We start from the raw sequence: 21,972 nt of genomic DNA, 5'->3' as shown, positions 1-21,972 counted from the left end.
TTTTACATTATTATTGAAGTCATGAAACCTTGACTCATTTTTATTTATATGTATTCATATATGAAAGTACATGAACTAATGACCTGTTTAGTGAAACAGTGTTTGTTAATGACTTTTTAATGTGTGATACATGTCTGTTTCTTACTGAATGTGATGTGTTGAAATGTGACGTGTTAAAAAGTGTTACCATACAATAAGTTCATTCATTTATTGACAGTGATTATTTGGGTGATTAAGGTTGTGTTCTGACCTTGTTGACAATGGTGAGGTCATCACAGATCATACTCATAGTACTGATCCAGTTCCCATAGACACTTTCCTCTTTAGGTCTTGGCTTCTGTTCACTGAGACATTAACAGAAAGACTAAGAATCTCTCACACACACAATATGATTGAATCTGACAATGAAATGTCTAGGTTTTACTACACCCCAAAACCAATAATAAAAAAATACAAAATAAAAAATAAAAAAAATTGGAAATTACATTTAGCTAGAAAATTAACTTACTTTAGGACCATTAACATTTTTGCATTATGATATGATATTCATGATAACTATGGACAAATTCTCATTACTGTGACATCCAGTCTCTACCAGACGCAAGCGCCACATTACGTCACGTCGGAAGCAAATAGATTCCATTATAATCAATGAAGCGATCTACACTGGAAGCGTCCATTGTAGTAAAGACAGTAAACAGATGGCCCGTTCTATAGAGTGCAACAGTCAGGTTCTGGAAGTCAAAATCCCATACATTTTTTCCATAGGTGAATTAATTTTAAGTGATAACTTATAAACTTTTAAATTCAGGTCTACCATGAGCTCCGATGTTGTCAATCGATTGGTGTATATGCCTCTCTAAATCAAGTTCAATAGCAGAAGAACTACACTACCCATGGATCTGAAGAGAAACACTCCACTAATCAGAGAAATAAGCTCAGTGGTGACCGGCCACTCGCCCATGTACTGTGAATGATGCAACTGAATCGGTCTCCCTACACTCCCAAACTTATTATGCATTTGTAAATAAATGAATATTTTGCACTACAATTAAAATGTACTGTTTTTAATTTGATTACGGCATTCACAATGATCATGGGTTTGTAGTTCATGCCCTCATAAAAGACATTAAGTCAAAGTTTATAAAGGTGTGATTCACCTCGAATCTGGTAGGTTTGGTTCATGGCTTAGAAATCTTTTTTTGAAGGATTTCATGAAATGCCTATGGAAAACATTAATGGGAAAAATACCTCAGGAACCCAGGCGGCTGAAAAAGTGGGTGGGTGGGGCACTGTTGCGCTCTATTATTGATCCGTTGCTCTAGCCACTTTATTATTCCATCCGTCTGAAATAAAATTATTTTACTTACCAAATATCATGTTATTCAAATAACTTCTGACTGCTATATTAAAGCCAGCTTGTGATGTTTCTGGTCTCTGGTCAGATCATTTAAATAATCGTTTGTTTCTAACCAGATTTATATGCAGTTTTAGTAATAGTCATGTTACAATAATAGTCCTGTAATTAGTAAATGTTTATACCAGTGAAATATCGCTGACGTTTACGCATCCAGCGTAGACAGCCTTCAAGCAGTTGATGCAATACCGCTGTTGTAGATAGGGTGTATTTTGAAAAAAAAAAAATCACATCCTCATTACTGTTATGAGAACTGCAAAAATTATTGTTCCCAAACTGGTTTCCTGATCCCCGTATCACATTGGTCAGCAAAAAAACAGATGGTCCTGCCCCAAACTCACACCATTGGTTGAGCCAATATCGCTGCGTCAGGCTGGGAATGCTTCAATAAAAAGAGCTATGTTTTGAAAAGCCACAGAGCCACAATGTTTATGCTTTTTGGCTTGCAAATGGCTTACTTATAGTTGTTTCTACATATTAAACTGGGATAGAAGAGTTTTATCATTGAAAAATGACACACTTAAGCTTTATTGTTCCATTTTATGTTTTTTTCTTTCTTTTGACTTTGGGGTGAAATATGACTCAACCATGTCTTAACATTTTTTATGAGATTCAACCCATATAAATATGTACACATTTGACCTATCAGACAGCATCATGAGTAGCTGTCTGGAGATGTTTGCTGTACCTTATATCTTTTAGAAGGTCCTGTTGAGCTCTGAGTTGCCTCTGTGCTTCCTGCACTTTGCCCTCCATAGTCAGTCTGGCACACAGCTGGGCACAGTGAACGGCCAACACAGACATATTTAAACTGCCCACCCACACCCAACTACGTAGAAAGAGAAAAAGAGATGTAGACTTTCTGTACCCACAATTATATTTTTGCTGATATTTTGCATGTAAAACAATTCATTATAAAGCAGGCAGAGTAAGGTAAGATTTTAAAGGAATATTCTGGGTTCAATACAAGTTAAGCTCAATTGACAGTATTTGTGGCATAATATTGATTACCACAAACATTTTTTTTTTACTTGCCCCTCTTTTTTTAAAAAAAGCAAAAATCTGTGAGACACTCACAATGGAGGTGAATGGGGCCAATTTTGGAACGTTGAAATACTCACTTTTTCAAAAGTATAGCCACAAGACATAAACAATGTGCATGTAAACATGATATTATATATTCCTTTAAAATGAGTGATGTGTCACAAGATTGAGAACTGAAGTGTATTGACTGTGATGGTGTGTTAATTTTACCTGGTTGTGGTCACTCGTTTCTGTTGAGTGATGACTCTCGTCACTCTTTGCAAATCTCGAGTCCTGAAATTGAGCTGCAACTGAAAAGGGACCCTGTCTCTTCTTTGGAAACCTAAACACACGCACATACTTAGCTATCTACTTCTCTTGTTTTTTTATAAAGCTAGTTATAATGACTACAGACTATCCCCAACCCAAACCCTAATCTTACCTTAAAAGAAAACATTTTGCATTTTCATAAAACAAAATAAAAAAAAATGTATTTGCTTAATGTATGTATTGATTTTTCAACTGAACATCCCTGAATGTCCCTAAAGGTTTTGGAGGAGCTTTTATGAAGACTATATGCATGTAAACACAAATGTACACACCGACATACTTAAATCATCTTGGTGATCTACCTTTTCTCCTATGCATTAGCATCGTTTCAATGTTTGATCTAATCTTGATTTGAATGCAGCGCAAATTTGTGCTTACTTTCAACTTTTTCTGGTCTGACTGCAAACTGGAAGGTGATCTCAACTCCTTCTGTCACGTTACCGATATCTCTCACTAAGCAATGATCCTCCTCCTCATAGGGGAAGTACCTGTGACAATCAGAATGCAAAGAGAGTAAGAAAAACAGAGAGAGCTTATACAGTATAGGTAAATGTGTGTGTGGGCATGAATTCATTTGAGAGTATAATGCATGTTTATGCATGTATTGGTTTATGTGTTTAGGTTGAATGTAACTGATACAATACTTACATTCCATCAGGTGCCAGCAGTGTTGCCATGACACTTGTTGCTAGGACGTTGTCAGCTATAGCACTCTGAATCTCTGTGGCAACTGTACCAGTATTTACAATATTGATCTGGGAGGGAGCGTGAAGATTTATATTAAAATGCATAATTAGTATTTAATATTACTTATGTGTATAGAGGATAGATTGTCGACTGATCTTTAATTATTGCATATGTAATAACACAGTTCTGATTTGAAAGAGATATGCTAGTCAACCCATGTACAAACTGATATTAATAAAAAAAAAATAATAAAAAAAAAGACATATATTGCAAAAGTAATTGATGTCTTGTAAATGGTGCACCAGTTTCCATTTACAACTGTTCCGATGCATAAAACTGTTCAAATACACTTGTTGGGGAAATACCGAACACAAAATCTTCCTCCTGTCTCTGTGTTGTACTGTGTGTGTGGGTGTCACTGGTAACAAGCATCAGTTTCTCTGAAATGGACTTCAAAGAAAATGTTGCTTAAACTCATTAAAAACAGGTTTGACATCTACAGAGAGGTTATACAAGCAACGCAAGCATTTTCCACATTCTTCAGGATGTTCTAAAACAGTGCGAGTTGTAACTCTATTAACAACAGTCTTGGTCAAATGACCCTGAAGGGGTTATACAGATAATGCAAGAGAATGTGTTACAACAGTGTGACACATAATAGTGTTAGTGATAGACAGTGCAGTTCCTAGAAAGAAGCAAGGACTACTGGGTGAACTTAATGAATATTAACCCTTAAATGCATACCCTGGGTCTTTAGTGACCCAAGACCTCATTTGCAAAAGGTTGCAAAATGGAAAAAGAACTTGTTGAATTTTTGAGGTCACAAGATGTTCTTCACCAGGGATGCAAGGGGTAGTTTGCATCCCTGTTCACGGTTTAATTGAGAGACTTAAAGATATACTGTATACAGTATATATTTATATACTGTATTCTTTTATTCAAAACATATTTTATGTGATAGTGTGTAATGCTACTCTAAAAGTAGAATTTAAGATCTATCTCAAATGGTATAAATAACACTTTAGCAACCACCAGAAAACTAGTTTTTCTTCGGCAAAGACCACTCAAATCTTCATAAAATATAAAAATAAATATTGTTGGACATTTTCATGAGTGCTGGTATTTATTCATAACATAATTTCTTGTTTAAATGTAAAATGTAAATGCGTGTGATTGACTTTTATATGAACAGTTCTCCTGGAAAGGCAGGAGACTGATCACACATAGCTTTCATAATGTTTAAGCCTAAACTTATAAATGTAATACATTTTTTATTTAATTTAAAAAAATTAACTCACATGAGCAGTTTCTTGTCTTCCCTAGTGGAGACAGACGACAGAACACGTAATCTGGCGCGCCCTTCGCTTGTGATTTTGATTCAGATTCGTGATTCTCAAAATGAATCATTCAGACCACTTTTTGAATCTTTTTGTTCACTTCAAAGGAATCAAATTTAAAAGATTCGACTCAAATGATTCTTTCAACGAATCACACATTACTATCGCCGATCTGGATGCATCTTTGCAGGTACTGCTGTTATTTTTGTTTATTTTTTTTAGGTGTTCAGTCGCAAAAGTAACAAAAGTGTCTGGAGAAATTTATCGGAGTAAAAGTATCAATTTTCTCTTCAAAATGTAGTAAAGTGAAAGTAAAAGTCCAATTAAATATTTATACTCAAAGTACAAATATTAAAAAACTGTACATGTGTACAGTAACAAAGTATTTGTACTTAGTTACTATACTATACTATACCTCTGTAAATGAGCACCATACAATTTATGTAAGTGTATTTCCTTTTTGGCCAGTTGTTTAAAATATATTTCTATCAATTCATGCGCACCCATGCACTTGCATTCTCCGTGAGATGGCGCTGACACAAAAGGATATTCGATATTCATCCACCATAAATTGTGACGGGAGCACATGGGAAAGTTTCTCTTATGCACGCAAAAATCTCACCATACGATTTACGTAAGTGTATGCAAATGTCACTTAAGGGGGTCTGTAATTGTGATTAGTGTATAAAAAAATTTGTTTTTGCAAAATTGCAATATATATATATATATATATATATATATATATATATATATATATATATATATATATATATAAAACTCATCAGCTTGTTAGTAGAGACTCTAAGACCTGAACTGGGTGTGTCATATAAGGGAGATATGCAAAATATGCAGTGTTGGGAGGCCTCTAGGAACAGGGTTGGGAACCACTGGTCTGGAATACTCTCTTGTTTCAAAGGTTCACTAAACCAGACTCAGGATCAGTCTATACCTTCTAATCTGAGTCCAGCTCAATGATCCTGCCTGCTCTGACCCTAAACACAATAATAAAGGTGGATTTTAGAATATCAGTAGCAGTAACTCACTCTGCCTCCAGTGTGGTCAGCCAGCCTTCCCACCTCTGCCAAACGACAGTCCTCTCCTTCAAAGGTCATCACTGACACTATCACACTATAAACAATCACAGAAACGAGCGACTTAATTACTCTCATCACATTATACATGTTTATATTACACTTAATTATCAGATTTGCATCTTAAATTTTATCTTTGTCAACAAATGTGTGCTCTGAGTTTAAACTAGCGTAATATTCAAAATTAGAATTGTCCTTTATTACTCACCCCTTTTCTGCAGCATAATAGGCTAACTGGTTGTAAAAATAGGGTGAGGGGGTGGGACAATGGGAAGACTCGTGTTCTAATTGGCCCAGACCGATGTTGGCCCGCCCATCTGTGCAAATTATGACCTGAAAACAAATGAAATAAAAAAATAAACAAATCAGTAAATAAAGAAGCTAATATATGTGTAAATATATATTAAAATGGCCCCACTTTGGCCATGGCTTGTCCTTGGTTATATTTATTATTAAAAATATATAGTATAGTTTTCAGAGCATGGAATTATGAATACAAACTTTTGACCCAGTGAACTGTGATGCCATGGCGACAGAGATGAGAGCAGCTGGTCCCAGTGCTGTAGCACCATGCTCTCTGAGTCTGGCGAGAGGAAAAGTTTTTTAAAAAATGTCAAAAAATGTCAAAAAATAAATAATAAATTAATCATGTGTTGAGGTAGACACACAACAGAGCTGTTCATGTTGTAGTCCAAAAACCAGGAAGAGAATGAGCATTTTCAAGCCATGGGTTCCCCATGGGTTTTTATACTGTGTTTTTTCAATTTATGGGTAAAACAAGGCCTTTGATAAACATTTCTTCAAGATACTTGAACATTTGGTTCTACAAAATAAATTAGACACAATCATACCCCAAACGTAAATTTTGAAGCTGTCATGTGTTTTTAAAAATGTTACTAACAAGTTGCTAGATAAGAACTACTAAGTACTCTTTAATTATTACGATTGTAAAATTCCGGCCTGTTAATATTACCTAGAATATAAAAATCTACAAAATGAGGGACATGCTTTTCCTATTTTGCTCCTAAACTATGATATAATCTTCCTAGCAGTGTTCGGGACTCAGACACACTCTCTCAGTTTTAGTCTAGACTAAAGACTAATCTATTCAGCCAGGCATACACCTAATTTATCCATCATACTCATAGTTATGCTGCATTAGTCAGGTCTGCCAGAACCAGAAACACTTCTCATATTCTATAACACTGCAATAAATTGATTGGCATCTACGTTAATATTATTCTATTTGTTTCCCTGTTTCAACCTCAGGATATATATCCTGAGATTACCAGAGCCTGCCAGATCCAGCTCTGGTCCTGCCTGATGTCCGACTCCCACTGATGCGTGTCGCTGAGTGATGACGAATATCTGCAGCCTCTGCCAGCCAGACATCAGTTTACTATGATGGACTCCACAGAGGATGAACTGATGCCAACTATAAGACATGTGATAGTGGGACTGCGATGTCCTCACTGACTGTTACTTGTATCGTCTTGGTCAAAGGATGGACTACACTGTCTTAAAATGGAATGCATAGACAATAAATGAATTGCCAACTAAAGCCTTCATCAGCCAAATAACAAAGGACAATGCATCTATGTGCACTTCTGCAGTTAATTCAAGATGGACTTTGAAGACTTTTACTCATTAATCTTACAGTTCATGCAAAATAATTTGTTTAAACATTGGCCCCTAACATTTACTTAGTTTACTAATTTAAACCATGACTTGTTCTTCACATACATAACTAGTATTGGCATTATATTCATGCTGTTTAGCCAGAAGGTGAAAGTGAACCGCTCTATAGGTCGTGTCTAGAAGGCAACCTCCAGAATGCCCTAATTCTTGCAAGAGTCACTTGTGACATTCACACAGTATTTATCTGGAGTCCCACAGAAACTCTACACCTACCACTAAATCTAACCCTAAACCTAACATTAGTAACAGTGAATGAGACTGCCACAAGACTATACTATACAACCCAAAAAATAGACCTTTACCACAGTGCGTGTGTTATCACATCCAGCTCTGAATAGTAGCGTAATCAACCCTCTGCCTATAGTTCTTCTATCAATGGACGATCGCCATTTTTGATGACTTAGAAGCACTTGATAATAAACATCAACCATTTAAACAGTGTCTTTAGCTTGACGCAGTGACTTTACAATGTGTTTCATCTTCCATTTGAATGTACAGCAGTACAAGCGAGGCTACAATCAGGGCAAAGTGTTCCCGGCTCATGAGGTGCTGCGCGCTGTTCAGGGACTCCCACTGGATTAATGTGCTCAACTCAAGTCAGAAGAGACAGTGTATAAACCCAGTCTTACATGTTAATCTCCTGCTTATATTTTAAATACAATGCAGTTGTAGACACCGTGACATTTTCATCTCAATTTGTTACATATTTATTATTACATTGAATTGAAATCTTAGGACTTACCGTACATATTTGGTCACCAGTGAATGCTTCCCCAATCATTGCACTCAAACCGGGAGGATATTACTCCGCATTTAAAATGATCAAACCAGTTATTTTCTGAAGTCGGACTCTGGGATGGGAATATTCTTTTATTTGAACATTTGATAATGGCTCTTATAACATACCTGGAGATTATATTGAAAAGTAATGACATGAAAGCAATATGATCATTGACATTGCTCATACCTTGTACAATCTTTATGTGTAATTTTTTGTGACATACTATATACCCCTGTCTTGTTTAAATGTTCTATAATGTGCTAAATGTACACTTGTTTGCTCTATATTCTAGCCTTTCTCTAATAAATATGTAGTTATACTCTGCAAGTGCTGCATGTTCACATATATCCTTCCCTTTAAAATCATAAAATCCAACTATAGCATTTAATTCATTCTTCATTTCATCATCCTTGAGTAATGATTGGCAGGTGATGTGGGTCTGTCTAAATCAAGTATTTGAGAAGAATTGTAAATAAATAGACCATAATAATTGCACACTATGTGCACTGCCATTTAAACAGAGTGCAGAGGAAGTTGTCTAATGCTACAACTTGAAGCTTCCGTTGTGCGAACATGAAAGAGCAATAAAAGGCATTTATCAGGGTTAACATTATAGACTATGAACTCTATTTTCATGAGCGAGCAAAGCGCAGCACTATGCGTAACGACCGTGTGCAACGTCTTATCCAATATTCGTGAGCGTGCTGATACTGTTATTTCTGTTAATCACCCTTATTTCTATTTATCAGTTTGAGTGCAATATTGCCATGCACTTGTTTCACAGAAGAGTCATTAAAAGGCATTTTCAGATGAAGAGGCCTGTTTTGATTATTAATTACAGTGATGCCCACACATTTCATCTCCAAAGATCCATCAGATATGGTCATGCATCATGCAGGGGGATACTGATTGGTATTTTAGTCTGCTGGGTCAGATTGCATTTTCACCAAAAGTGAACCGTTCCAAAGATGACTTGAAATAGGACAGAGGGGACATTACAAAGGGACATAATGCAAATAAAACAGCCAGAGAGCATTCCACTCACTCCTTAATTTTCTGAGTAAGAGGCTGCATAGTCTCTGCAATGCAGTGAGGGGTGCTGTAGTATTCTCCTTCCTTCTTCAGGTAGTCGTAGTCCACCAGAGCCCAGTCTTTCAGGGAGAGAGGAACCCTGGTACCGTCCCCATATACCGTGACCTGAAAACCACAAACACAAACATCATGCTTTACTCAGCTCTGATCTGTTCATTTGAGAGTAACGGAAGCAGTTTGAGAATATGAACAACTGGGGAAGTGATTCTCTTGTACATTTCTGCTGGAATACAGTAATTCAAAGAATGAATAAAAGAATGAATGAAAAGAATAAAACCTAAAACAGGCAACCAAAAAATGATCTGGGTATCTATTAATGCTCTCTAATGATTTATTTATCTACTTCTCTAAAAATGTTTTGCTTGTCATTTTATTTGTTTCTTCTTCTGCATATTTTCATGATGATATTTTGAAAAACTAAAATGCCAGGCATTTGGCTTCAGAGGAATGTAATTCTCCCTCATGTCTGTGATTCCTAAGCACAGCAGTAAGATTTAAAGTGTACTGTGGCCCCACAAAGTATTTGGTCACTTAAACAACACTTTAAAATGTACGAATTCACTCTGAAATTCAGAGGCTGTTTAAAGTCTATTCACACAGGTGTCCTAGCAGAGTACCCACGGGGGTAATTCATCACACTAACTATGGACATGTTCCACTCTGACAATGACATTGCGTACATTGTTTTATCACTTGAATCCAAGTAAACGTTTTGTGAAATGTTTTGCTTGAAAAGTGTAAAAAAAAAAAAGTACTATCTTCCTTTAAAATAAATGCCTCATTGTTATCTAATGCAGTGACATTCATACATTGTTAAGTGTGGCTTAAGTGTCCAAATAATTTTGGCACCACTGTGATAAAAACCTATTTTTCTATAGCTTGTGAACTAACATATTATGTTCAATATTTTAGAAAAATCTGGTTTCTGTCACTCCTCTGCTACTCCTTCCCTGGCTCACCCTTTGTCTCCTCCCATAATTGTTTTTACCTCATTGTTGAAGGTCACCAGTGCCACTCTTCGGTGAGGTGATGTTTTCAGCAAGGAGGACAGCACCAACTGAAGAGCTTCTTGGACTCCCTTAATCCGAAAAAAAATAAAAATAATTAATAATAATAATTAAAAAAAAAAGAAATAGGAGAAACTTAACAAAAAAACAAAACATAAAAAAACTGTTCCAAATCAGAGAAAGTACTCCATGTTCTGTGTCTGTTTAAAATAGCACAAACAACGGAAATGTAACTGTCACCACTCACTTGCAGTCGTGAAATATATGTGGGTGAGCGCATGCTGTTACCAGGAGAGATCTAAGAGAAATGTCAAAGAGAGAGAAAAGAACGGCAACATATCAATTGAGGGTAATGCAAACATAATAGGTCTCATTCAGTATGTACACACATATTTGTGCGTAAAACCTGTGTGCGTACCTTTTCACGCAAACATCATGATCCAACAATAAGTTTACACTTAAACTTCTTTCTAAATTTAGGATAAAATTCCAACTACAACTCAAACCACAGTAATGCAAAAAGACAAACAAACAAACAAAACAACAACAACAACAAAAAAATAGCAGAATCCCGGTGGCCTTCGAAATGTGGTCGATTTTGGGTTTTGGGATTACCCCCCTAAATTTGCCTCGAGCTCCCCCCAGAAACTTCTGATACCCCCACCCTGACTGATAGCAAAATGATCAAGGGGCAGCCCCCCCTTAACATACAAGTGCCACAACAAAGATTGCATCACAGGACTGGCCCTGATTGCATGCATGTTTGGGAGGTTATGATATGGTTTTCACTCAATACGTGTCTCATCAACGGTATTCGCAAGCTCTTTTTCGGCACGTCATTATCATACAGCATTTATATTAAATCCGATTAAGTCTGGATAATTTCACATACTGTATGTACACACCGCTTTATCCAGGTCAAAGTTTCTGTTATTGGATCTGTTAAAATAACGGAGTCTGTCCAGATTTTCGGCTGAAATTTCTGTGCATCCAATAAGATACCTGATGTAACTTCTCGGTCTGAGATGCTTTGAGGAAAAGGACGCATTCTGAAATTATTCTGAATAATGCAATTATTCCGGCCATTTACCAAAGTCAACATTGCGCAACCACAGATACAGAAGATCCTGCTACATTTATGTAAAGAACTCATTTTCACTTAGCTTTCGTAGGCTATTGGGTGGATAAAAGATAGTAATCCTCTACATTCCCCTAAAAAAAATTCACCAGTTTGAACCGGAACTTTGTCCCCTCAAAATTCACTTCCTGGAATCAGTCCGACACCCATTTCCAGCCCTGTGTGTAACCGAAGTAAAGTACTTAAAAGTAAATAACTTCATTGAAAGTCAGTAACTGTAATCTGATTACAAGAATGTAAAATGCAACATATTAAGCTACTTTTTGACTAAAAAATAAGATGTAATTAGATTACTGTAACTAATTACTTTGTTATCAGAATACACCCAACAATGGTTATAACTCGATCTGGGAAAGGTTCTGCATAAAAATGTTGCCTGCACAGCAGGCTAATAAGAGGTTTCAAATACTATAATACTACAATGTGTAGTCTAGGCCTATATAAAAGGTGTTTTTAAAATGGCATACTTTAGAGAGCACTGTGCAGAAAGCCCTTATATAAACATGTTTTATATTGTGGTTTGGGTGTGTATTATGCCAGTTAATATCTGCGAACGTGCACTCCATTTAAAATAACCCAAATTCATCGACATCGAATGTTGTGTATACAGCAAATTATTTTCATGAGAACTTTTTCTGTACTGATAAGTAAGAACATCTTAGAGGCATTATTAGTGAATGAGATCCAGTGAGAGCTCTGTGGGGTGGGGTGGGGGAATAAAAGATGTCAATAAAACAGAAAACTGATCGCCACCTCAGATGTGACACTCATACTTCCGGAAATATCCACGCAGAAGACAATGAGCATGTCATCTAGATTCTCATACTCCGTATCCTCGTCATCCTCCATGTACAGTATATCCCTGCCTGGAGGAGGCCGCAAGGGAAACCGGCCCCCCTTCAGTGCAGACAGGGAATAGACATTCACCTTACCACAAAACTCACAGCTCCACATCTAGAAGGAAAAAGGGACAGGGAGCATTTTGAACAATGTGTATTTTGTGTAACACAAATTTCAGTGAAACTTGGTTTTGCAACTATTGCTAACTCACTATTGTGTTTTGTTGTGTCTCTGGGTTGCTTGTAGAGGACATGATTGCATTGCATTTATCACACTGTACTGGTTTCTGGGTGCTCTGTATAGCAGACGCTAAGGAAATAGAGAGTGAGCTGGTCAAAGTTAGAATAGATAGCTGAGAATTTGTAATACTTAAAAGTCAACATGGAATCAAAATGGATCCTTTTTACTTTCTTATTGCATTTTCCAGGGTTTATTATGTACGTACCATCAGGGCATGCTATTCCACAGGGAGAAATCTTTAATCAAAATGTAATAACGTGCTTTGCATCTGAAATGACTTTTTGGCTGACGTTACCTATCCCTCTTATTTTTCAACCCATTTTGGTATATGACACCCGCTTTCACGATCAAATCAATTCCTGATGGATAAAATTAAGTCCCACCCTATTTTATTTGTTGAATATTCCATTTCAGAAATACAGATTGCAAAAGTAAAACAGGTAGCAAATGTCATTTCATGTTGACTGCAGACAGTTAAGCACACCTTTACTAATCTCTACAAGGCTTCCCACTTTCAGTGACACTACATTAACATTAGCTTTAAGTCGAGCTTCTCCATTGTTCTCCAGACCTGAGAGAGATAGAGAGAGAAAGAGAGCGAAAACATGTTATTTAGCCAGCAAAACCAAATAAATGAACTTATTAAACCAATAAATTTAAGTAATTTGTGGTTGTTTGTGGTAATAACGATTCAGTGTATGCATAATGGAATAATTTGTGTGAATATATTTGTGTGTATATGAAGTAAGGATGTGTGAATGTGTTCACACCTCTTGGTGGCAGGGGTGGAGGGTGAGAGCTAGAGTGTGTGTGTTTCTGCTGTATGTTACGTGGCGGTACAGGAGGTGGAACCAGTGACGGAGCTGTAAAAAAATGGAAACGTATACCTAATTATACAGTATATATATCAAATATACAGTGGCCCCAAAAAGTGTTAGGGCACTTGACAGTGGCTTCAGTAAAAGGTCAAAGTTAAAATGTTCTGCAGGAATTCTAGGCAATGTTTGGGCATAGAATCAACTAGCTTCAATATAAGAGCTGTGGTTAGTTTTCTTCAGGTTTTAGCCACCAAAGATTTCTGCTTATGCAAACTAGAGCATCAACAATCAGACATTTTGTTTTCTGTTGCATCCTATATGATTCTGTAGGGTTTAGATTAGAGCTTTTGAAGGTCCCACAGTGATTTTTAGTGGATGTATGAGGTCAGTACCCCACAAAATCACAAAGGAATCCAGAGTAACCATGGGTGTATCTTCTATTTGACAACCAGAAAGTGTCCAAATACTCTGTTATTTATCAAACTGGAAAACAATAGATATAATTAGACAAAGTTCTTTTAGTGAAACTGCTGATCTCCTGAGATTTTCACACACAACAGTCTCTAGAATTTACTCAGAATGGTGCCAAAAACAAAAAAACATCCAGTGAGCGGCAGTTCTGCAGACGGATAAGTCTTGTTGATGAGAGAGGTCAACAGAGAATGGCCAGACTGGTCCGAACTGACAAAGTCTACGGTTATTCAGATAACCGCTCTGTACAATTGTGGTGAGAAGAATATCATCTCAAAATGCTATTCTTGTTCTGGTTGGCGCTGTTTTGGCAGCACGAGGGGGACATACACAATATTAGGCAGGTGGTTTTAATTTTGTGGTTGATCGGTTGAATATACACTGGTTGCCAAAAGTTTGCAATAATGTACAGATTTTGCTGTTTCGGAAGGAAATTGGTACTTTAATTCACCAAAGTGACATTCAGCTGATCACAAAGTATAGTCAGGACATTACTGATGTAAAAAAACAGCACCATCACTTTTTGTGAAAAGTAATTTTTGATCAAATCTAGACAGACCCCATTTCCAGCAGCCATCACTCCAACACCTTATCCTTGAGTAATCATGCTAAATTGCTAATTTGGTACTAGAAAATCACTCGCCATTATATCAAACACAGCTGAAAGCTATTTGGTTCATTAAATGAAGCTTAACATTGTATTTGTGTTTGTTTTTGAGTTGCCACAGTATGCAATAGACTGGCATGTCTTAAGGTCAATATTAGGTCAAAAATGGCAAAAAGAAACAGCTTTCTCTAGAAACTTGTCAGTCAATCATTGTTTTGAGGAATGAAGGCTATACAATGCTTAAAATTGCCCAAAAAGCTGAAGATTTCATACAAAGGTGTACACTACAGTCTTCAAAGACAAAGGACAACTGTCTCTAACAAGGACAGAAAGAGATGTGGAAGGCCAGATGTACAACTAAACAAGAGGATAAGTACATCAGAGTCTCTAGTTTGAGAAATAGATGCCTCACATGTCCTCAGCTGACAGCTTCATTGAATTCTACCCGCTCAACACCAGTTTCATGTACAACAGTAAAGAGAAGACTCAGGGGTGCAGGCCTTATGGGAAAAATTGCAAAGAAAAAGCCACTTTTGAAACAGAAAAACAAAAAGAAAAAATTAGAGTGGGCAAAGAAACACAGACATTTGACAACAGATAATTGGAAAAGAGTGTTATGGATCTTAAACCCATTGAGCTTTTGTGAGATCAGCTAGACTGTAAAGTGCGTGAGAAGTGCCCGATAAGACAGGAAACGTGGGGTGAAATGTCACCTGAGTATCTGGACAAACTGACAGCTAGAATGCCAAGGATCTGCAAAGCTGTCATTGCTGCACATGGAGTTTAAGAAGTTATGAATATTTTTTTCAAATTGTAATAGTAATTTTTCACATTATTAATGTACTGACTATACATTGTGATCAGTTGAATGCCACTTTGGTGAATAAAAGTACCGATTTCTTTCCATAAGTGCAAAATCTGTACATTATTCCAAACTTTTGGCCGCCAGTATATATATATATGTATGTATATATATATATATATATATATATATATATATATATATATATATATATATATATATATATACTGTATATATACAGTGCATCCGGAAAGTATTCACAGCGCTTCACTTTTTCCACATTTTGTTATGTTACAGTCTTATTCCAAAATGGATTAAATTCATTATTTTCCTCAAAATTCTACAAACAATACCCCATAATGACAATGTGAAAGAAGTTTGTTTGAAATCTTTGCAAATTTATTAAAAATAAAAAACAAAACAAAAATCACATGTACATAAGTATTCACAGCCTTTGCCATGACACTCAAAATTGAGCTCAGGTGCATCCTGTTTCCACTGATCATCCTTGAGATGTTTCTACAACTTGATTGGAGTCCACCTGTGGTAAATTCAGTTGATTGGACATGATTTGGAAAGGCACACACCTGTCTATATAAGGTGCCACAGTTAACAGTGCATGTCAGAGCACAAACCAAGCCATGAAGTCCAAGGAATTGTCTGTAGACCTCCGAGGCAGGATTGTATCGAGGCACAGATCTGGGGAAGTGTACAGAAAAATTTCTGCAGCATTGAAGGTCCCAATGAGCACAATGGCCTCCATCATCCGTAAATGGAAGAAGTCTGGAACCACCAGGACTCTTCCTAGAGCTGGCCACCTGGCCAAACTGAGCAATCGGGGGGAGAAGGGCCTTAGCCAGGGAGGTGACCAAGAACCCGAAGGTCACTCTGGCAGAGCTCCAGCATTTCTCTGTGGAGAGAGGAGAACCTCCAGAAGAACAACCATCTCTGCAGCACTCCACCAATCAGGCCTGTATGGTAGAGTGGCCAAACGGAAGCCACTCCTCAGTAAAAGGCACATGACAGCCCGCCTGGAGTTTGCCAAAAGGCACCTGAAGGACTCTCAGACCATGAGAAACAAAGATTGAACTCTTTGGCCTGAATGGCAAGTGTTATGTCTGGAGAAAACCAGGCACCGCTTATCACCTGGACAATACCATCCCTACAGTGAAGCATGGTGGTGGCAGCATCATGCTGTGGGGATGTTTTTCAGTGGCAGGAACTGGGAGACTAGTCAGGATCGAGGGAAAGATTAATGCAGCAATGTACAGAGACATCCTTGATGAAAACCTGCTCCAGAGCGCTCTGGACCTCAGACTGGGGTGAAGGTTCATCTTCCAACAGGACAATAACCCTAAGCACACAGCCAAGATAACAAAGGAGTGGCTCCGGGACAACTCTGTGAATGTCCTTGAGTGGCCCAGCCAGAGCCCAGACTTGAACCCGATTGAACATCTCTGGAGAGATCTGAAAATGGCTGTGCACCGATGCTCCCCATCCAACCTGATGGAGCTTGAGATGTCCTGCAAAGAAGAATGGGAGAAACTGCCCAAAAATAGGTGTGCCAAGCTTGTAGCATCATACTCAAAAAGACTTGAGGCTGTAATTGGTGCCAAAGGTGCTTCGACAAAGTATTGAGCAAAGGCTGTGAATACTTATGTACATGTGATTTTTTTTTTTTTTTTTTTTTCTCGTTTTTTAAATTTTTTTTTAAATAAATTTGCAAATATTTCAAACAAACTTCTTTCACGTTGTCATTATGGGGTATTGTTTGTAGAATTTTGAGGAAAATAATGAATTTAATCCATTTTGGAATAAGGCTGTAACACAACAAAATGTGGAAAAAGTGAAGCGCTGTGAATACTTTCCGGATGCACTGTACACACTTTAGTACACTCACACATATGTATGTGTGTGTGTGTGTGTGTGTGTGTGTGTGTAGCAGGTAGTTTTTTTCCGATCTATGATCAACCAGTCATTAAGTTTCCGTCGTCATCAGTTTTTCACACCTACAAAAGGATGTGAATATTTTTTTCAAAGAAAGAAAGAAAGATTTCTTTGTAACAGCACTTGTGCACTTTTAAACTGGATGAATGGTTCCACTCAACTTTTTAACTGTCAAGTCTTTTTAATGGAACAAATCTGTAATTTCTGTAGTTCTTCATCCAGAACAATAACAAAACAGTTGGTATAATAACAAACATTCACCATGCAAGCTCACGTGTACGGAGAGAATACAAGCCACATCAATCGGCCGGAACAATGTTCAAAAATTAGAGCTAAGGTGAAAAACACAACGTCATCAACTCACTTGGTTTCTGAACGATGGTAACGCGGTTGTCGTAAGGATGCTCTGAAACAGACTGAGCTCTGGACAGACCACAGGACAGACTGGAGGTGGAACCTATAAAGCATGAGAATTACAGATTGGCTACTTGGAAATACATTAATGTTATAAGAGGGTCAGAGGCTTAACCATATTAACAATAAACAATTAAAATGATCTCCAGATATAGTATAAGCCATGTAATATAATAATACCACAATAGCAGCGTATGCTGTCACACTATATGGGCTAAGTGATCACAATGGAAACCTGCCATTAATAGCTTATTATAAGCTATATAATGGCCTTTTTTTAGCAAAATGTAAACAGTAAAATGATTATGGTGTACAAAAATATTTATGAAACAGCAGCAAATATCTAAAAGATAATATAAAATGTACATGTGAAACACATGACAACCTAACATTTATGAAAAAAAATATTGTCCGGTAAACACAGTTAGTTAAACCTTTTAATTAAAATCTAACATTTAAATGATCCTAATTGAAGACTAGTTTTTCCATAAGGTACTTGGTACCAAGGTACGGTGTTGGGTATATTACTTCTGCTTTGTAATCTGGCACTGATTACAAATTACACAATTTAAATAGCAATCAGTAATGGCCCTTTTTAGGTAATATCATATGATTACTTCTGTATTACTTTTGATCTAATATAGATCTATGAATATAGTACAATGCATAGTACTATGAAAAAAACAGAGCAAAGAGGAACATTTTCCTTAAACTACTCTACACTATAATCAACAATACAAAGAGGCTCACATAAAGTGTTTTTACAGCACGTTTTTTATTTTTTTTAAATTAAAATCTTTAATTAAACAATGGTAAACTAGCTATTTCTGTATGTGGTCAAATGTCGAATGAGACAGCTCCATCTTCAGTGTAAGCAGTCAGTGCTCTCTGGCTCGGATCATGTCTGTCTGTTCCCCCTCCCTACTTTTTCAGGAATCAAATCGAATTGGCCTAAAATGTGCAAAAGTAGCGAGACCAAAATGGCATTCTTTTACTTTGATGTCACATGAATGGCACAGCATGTCAGATTTTTGGAAACATTATAGTAATTAAAATAATATACTCCTACTCCAAACCTAAACCCTAAAAGGCCCCAGCACACTTAAGGCCAAGTTCGTCGTTCAGAGGTAAAAAGAAGTTGGAAACAGCTGAGCAACGACATACTGTTTGCAAACATTCAGACTCTGGCCACACCGTTGCGGGAGGCGTATAGAGGATTATTTAAATATGAGGATGCTCAAGACTACATGTAGCCTAAAACCTTAATGAGTGTGACATTAAAATGCATAATCAATGACTTCATGCCTCATTCTAAGAACAGCATTCACACAAGATCAGTAAAAGAAGCTGTTTTAAACACTCTATGATGATTTAAAGTAATATATATTCAGTAGATAATGTGTCATTTGTCATGTGTACCTTTTGCATTCATGGTGTTAATGCACTAACACGCTATACACGGCAATAATATGCTCCAGTTACACTCTGTTATTGTAATTTATGATGACACCGATACTACTGCAAAGATGGGTGTATAACAAAAAGTGTAAATGGGTAGAATACAGACAAAAGGTTGATGATATGTGAAAGTTTTTTGGCTCCAGACGGCACATGATGAAACAGTTAAGAGTATTTGAATAGATTTGAATCCTTTTGTAGACTAATTAAACAACAACAACAACAAAAGCATGACACGGCCTTGGAATGGTCTTGGAAGATGTAGATACATTTACACCAGCTTGTTAATAACTGTACGCCAGCGTGTTCATGTTGACTGAGCTCCAGGTCACATCTACCGTTGTTGATGTGGACCAATGGCAGTAGAAGGCGTTTGGCAGGCGGTAAGAAGTTTTCCTAAAGGTTCGCCTTGGCGAGATGTTACGAACCACGAAAGAAACTCAAAAACACCTTTGTTTTGGCACAGATTTTGTTCGAAATGACATTGCACCCGTTCATACTTTGATTACGTAGGAAGTATGCAGGGGCTTTTAACCCTAACAATACTGAGTTCAAAGCAGTGTTCTTACACTTACTTCTGAGCAAAAGTATAGCCGATGATCAAAAGGGATGAGATGGCAAAAAAAATGTAATGCTGATTTCCTGTGATCATGTTGATCAATATGTAATCAGTTAGAAGTAACTGTAATCTGATTATGTGTATTTAAAACTGTACTCTCATAACAAGTACTCGATTTTTGTGGTCTGATTACATGAACCCAGATTAGATGTAGTCCAGGACTATCCAACACTGTTTGAAACTAGCACACAAAACCACTGTTAGTGAAAACAATTCCTTGTGTAAATGGACTATTGACTCAAAACCTTATGATTACCGAGATACAGCCCTCGTGACATCTTCCCCGTGTAACAACTCAAAGCCTCGGTCTCCATTTAATTTTTAGTTTGTCAACAATTCTCAATTCTTCTTCTTGCCTTACATCTCTTGTCGGCATAATATTCCATGTAATATTAAATGTTGAGGTCTCTGTTTTCATTAATAGATTTACAGCTTGTAACTAACCTTGATTTGAGACTTTAGCTTCATCTTCTGTTAAGTTTTCAGACCTCCAGTTACACACAACATGACTGCATGCAAACTCCATCTCTTCTGAGTGAAAGAAAAAGAGAAGGTAACGACAAAATCAGCACAAAATCAAGCTCTATTCTCTACAAGTCAGATTAAAATAGATTGTGATGCCCACAGACTTCAGCATGTGTTACGGAAAACTATTAACTCTTTCCTGGTTTTCTTTTGTACATAGATTATAGCAGATAATACTGTGCGTTTCTATGTAATTTAGGCAGGACTCTAGTTAATTTTTTTCTAAGACTATTATTTCCTGCTGAAATGGTTCTCTCTGACTTTGATCTTGTGAGCTTTGAGGATGGCAGTTCTACTGTGAATAACCTGAATAAGCCTATTCAGTTATTTAGTTTCCTTGTGAAACAATCTGATCTAGAAAATGCTCAGACAAATCACTGAACTGAAACTGGCATGTGCTTTATTTGATAATTACATCCATCAGTATGGTTCTCCTTTCTCTTCTCTTCTCTCCTTTTCTAGCAGATTTAGCAGAAACCACAAATATGATGTCAGCATAACTCAGGCATTAAGTGAATCTAAAAATATAATGAGAAATATAAAGCCAATATTTTAAAGTATAATATTTTTAAGAATGTACCTGTTGATAGTAGCTCAAAGTGATGTGTCTGCCATTCAGCTTGCTAGAAACCCGACAACATTACGGTACTACTCTTCACACACCTACTGTGCATGTTTAACTGCAATAAAGGAAGTGAGGAAACTGTGGTTACATGAAAGGAAAAAAAAAAAAAAGTCAAAACAGAAAGAGTGAAACGAAACAAGATGTACAGATTCAATGTGGTTAAGTGTCATTATTTTGTAAAGATTTCCTAATTCGGACTCTCCCTTGTTTTTCCTTGTCCTCTTTCATATAACATGGACTTTGACTCAGATGTCAGGCTTACCTTTATATAGATAGATATAGTATTATAGCTTAACCATTTAATCATTAGAAGCACTGCAAGTCTCTATTGTCACACTCTTTGTATTATAAATAGAAGCTCAGCACATTTACTTCAAAAAGATAAACATTAACCGGGGCACAATGTGGATTGTCAAGTTTCTTGTGTGGATGCATTTGAGCATGTGGGTAACTATAATACTGGTGTGCAATGTTAGCATGCAGTGTTTGTAATAATTCTATTAACGGTATGTAATTGACACACTTTTCAAAGTTTCAAACTAGGTTTAACTTGGCACATCATCTTAAATACAGCACTTAGGACTAGAGGTGCTGAAAACTAGTGAGACGAGGCACAACCAAAGTGAGACCCTGCAAAAGCATATATACAGGATTGGGAGGGTTACTTTTTAAATATCTTCCACTACAGATTACAGAATACATGCTGTAAATGTAATTTGTAACATATTCTGTTAGATTACTCAAGATCAGTAACATATTCTAAATACTTTGGATTACTTCTTCAGCACTGGTAGATTTTTTCACTTGTTTTGACTATAAAAACTCTGCCAGTACAGTAAGACAAAATACACATGTTAAAAATACATTCTCTGAAAAACCTAAATATCTTATGCAGTGTTGTTTCTTAAACAAGATAAATCAAATTGATCTAGTTTTAAGGATTTTTAGATATTTTTACAGGAAAACAATACAAAAATTATTATCAAAAATAAGATTTTTGCCCTA

The 21,972-nt window shown here is 36.7% G+C and overlaps 1 protein-coding gene across 3 annotated transcripts in view; it reads right to left on the bottom strand.

Annotated features, from left to right (window-relative positions):
* Positions 1-21,023, bottom strand: part of LOC127451127 (circularly permutated Ras protein 1-like) — a 28,383-nt gene extending 7,360 nt beyond the window's left edge. Inside the window, exons 1-18 of one of the 3 annotated variants that reach the window (XM_051715614.1) lie at positions 20,923-21,023; positions 20,262-20,348; positions 17,691-17,783; positions 13,452-13,544; positions 13,166-13,252; positions 12,653-12,750; positions 12,355-12,555; positions 10,711-10,761; positions 10,445-10,534; positions 9,410-9,561; positions 6,387-6,468; positions 6,094-6,218; positions 5,838-5,922; positions 3,419-3,525; positions 3,149-3,258; positions 2,672-2,783; positions 2,106-2,246; positions 251-344 (exon numbers count right to left, since the gene is read on the bottom strand). In XM_051715614.1, the coding sequence (XP_051571574.1) occupies positions 251-344; positions 2,106-2,246; positions 2,672-2,783; positions 3,149-3,258; positions 3,419-3,525; positions 5,838-5,922; positions 6,094-6,218; positions 6,387-6,468; positions 9,410-9,561; positions 10,445-10,534; positions 10,711-10,761; positions 12,355-12,555; positions 12,653-12,750; positions 13,166-13,252; positions 13,452-13,544; positions 17,691-17,783; positions 20,262-20,343 (1,803 nt within the window). In that variant the 5' untranslated portion in view covers positions 20,344-20,348; positions 20,923-21,023. The remainder of the gene's footprint in view (positions 1-250; positions 345-2,105; positions 2,247-2,671; positions 2,784-3,148; positions 3,259-3,418; positions 3,526-5,837; positions 5,923-6,093; positions 6,219-6,386; positions 6,469-9,409; positions 9,562-10,444; positions 10,535-10,710; positions 10,762-12,354; positions 12,556-12,652; positions 12,751-13,165; positions 13,253-13,451; positions 13,545-17,690; positions 17,784-20,261; positions 20,349-20,922) is intronic. The other 2 variants (XM_051715696.1, XM_051715777.1) reach the window with 2 other exon arrangements.
* Positions 21,024-21,972: the final 949 nt, after the last annotated feature.

Source organism: Myxocyprinus asiaticus, chromosome 1 (assembly GCF_019703515.2).
Source record: "Myxocyprinus asiaticus isolate MX2 ecotype Aquarium Trade chromosome 1, UBuf_Myxa_2, whole genome shotgun sequence".
In the NCBI taxonomy this organism is placed as follows: domain Eukaryota; kingdom Metazoa; phylum Chordata; class Actinopteri; order Cypriniformes; family Catostomidae; genus Myxocyprinus; species Myxocyprinus asiaticus.
Note: the sequence above shows the minus strand (reverse complement) of the source record. Positions and strands in the feature narration are given on the sequence as shown.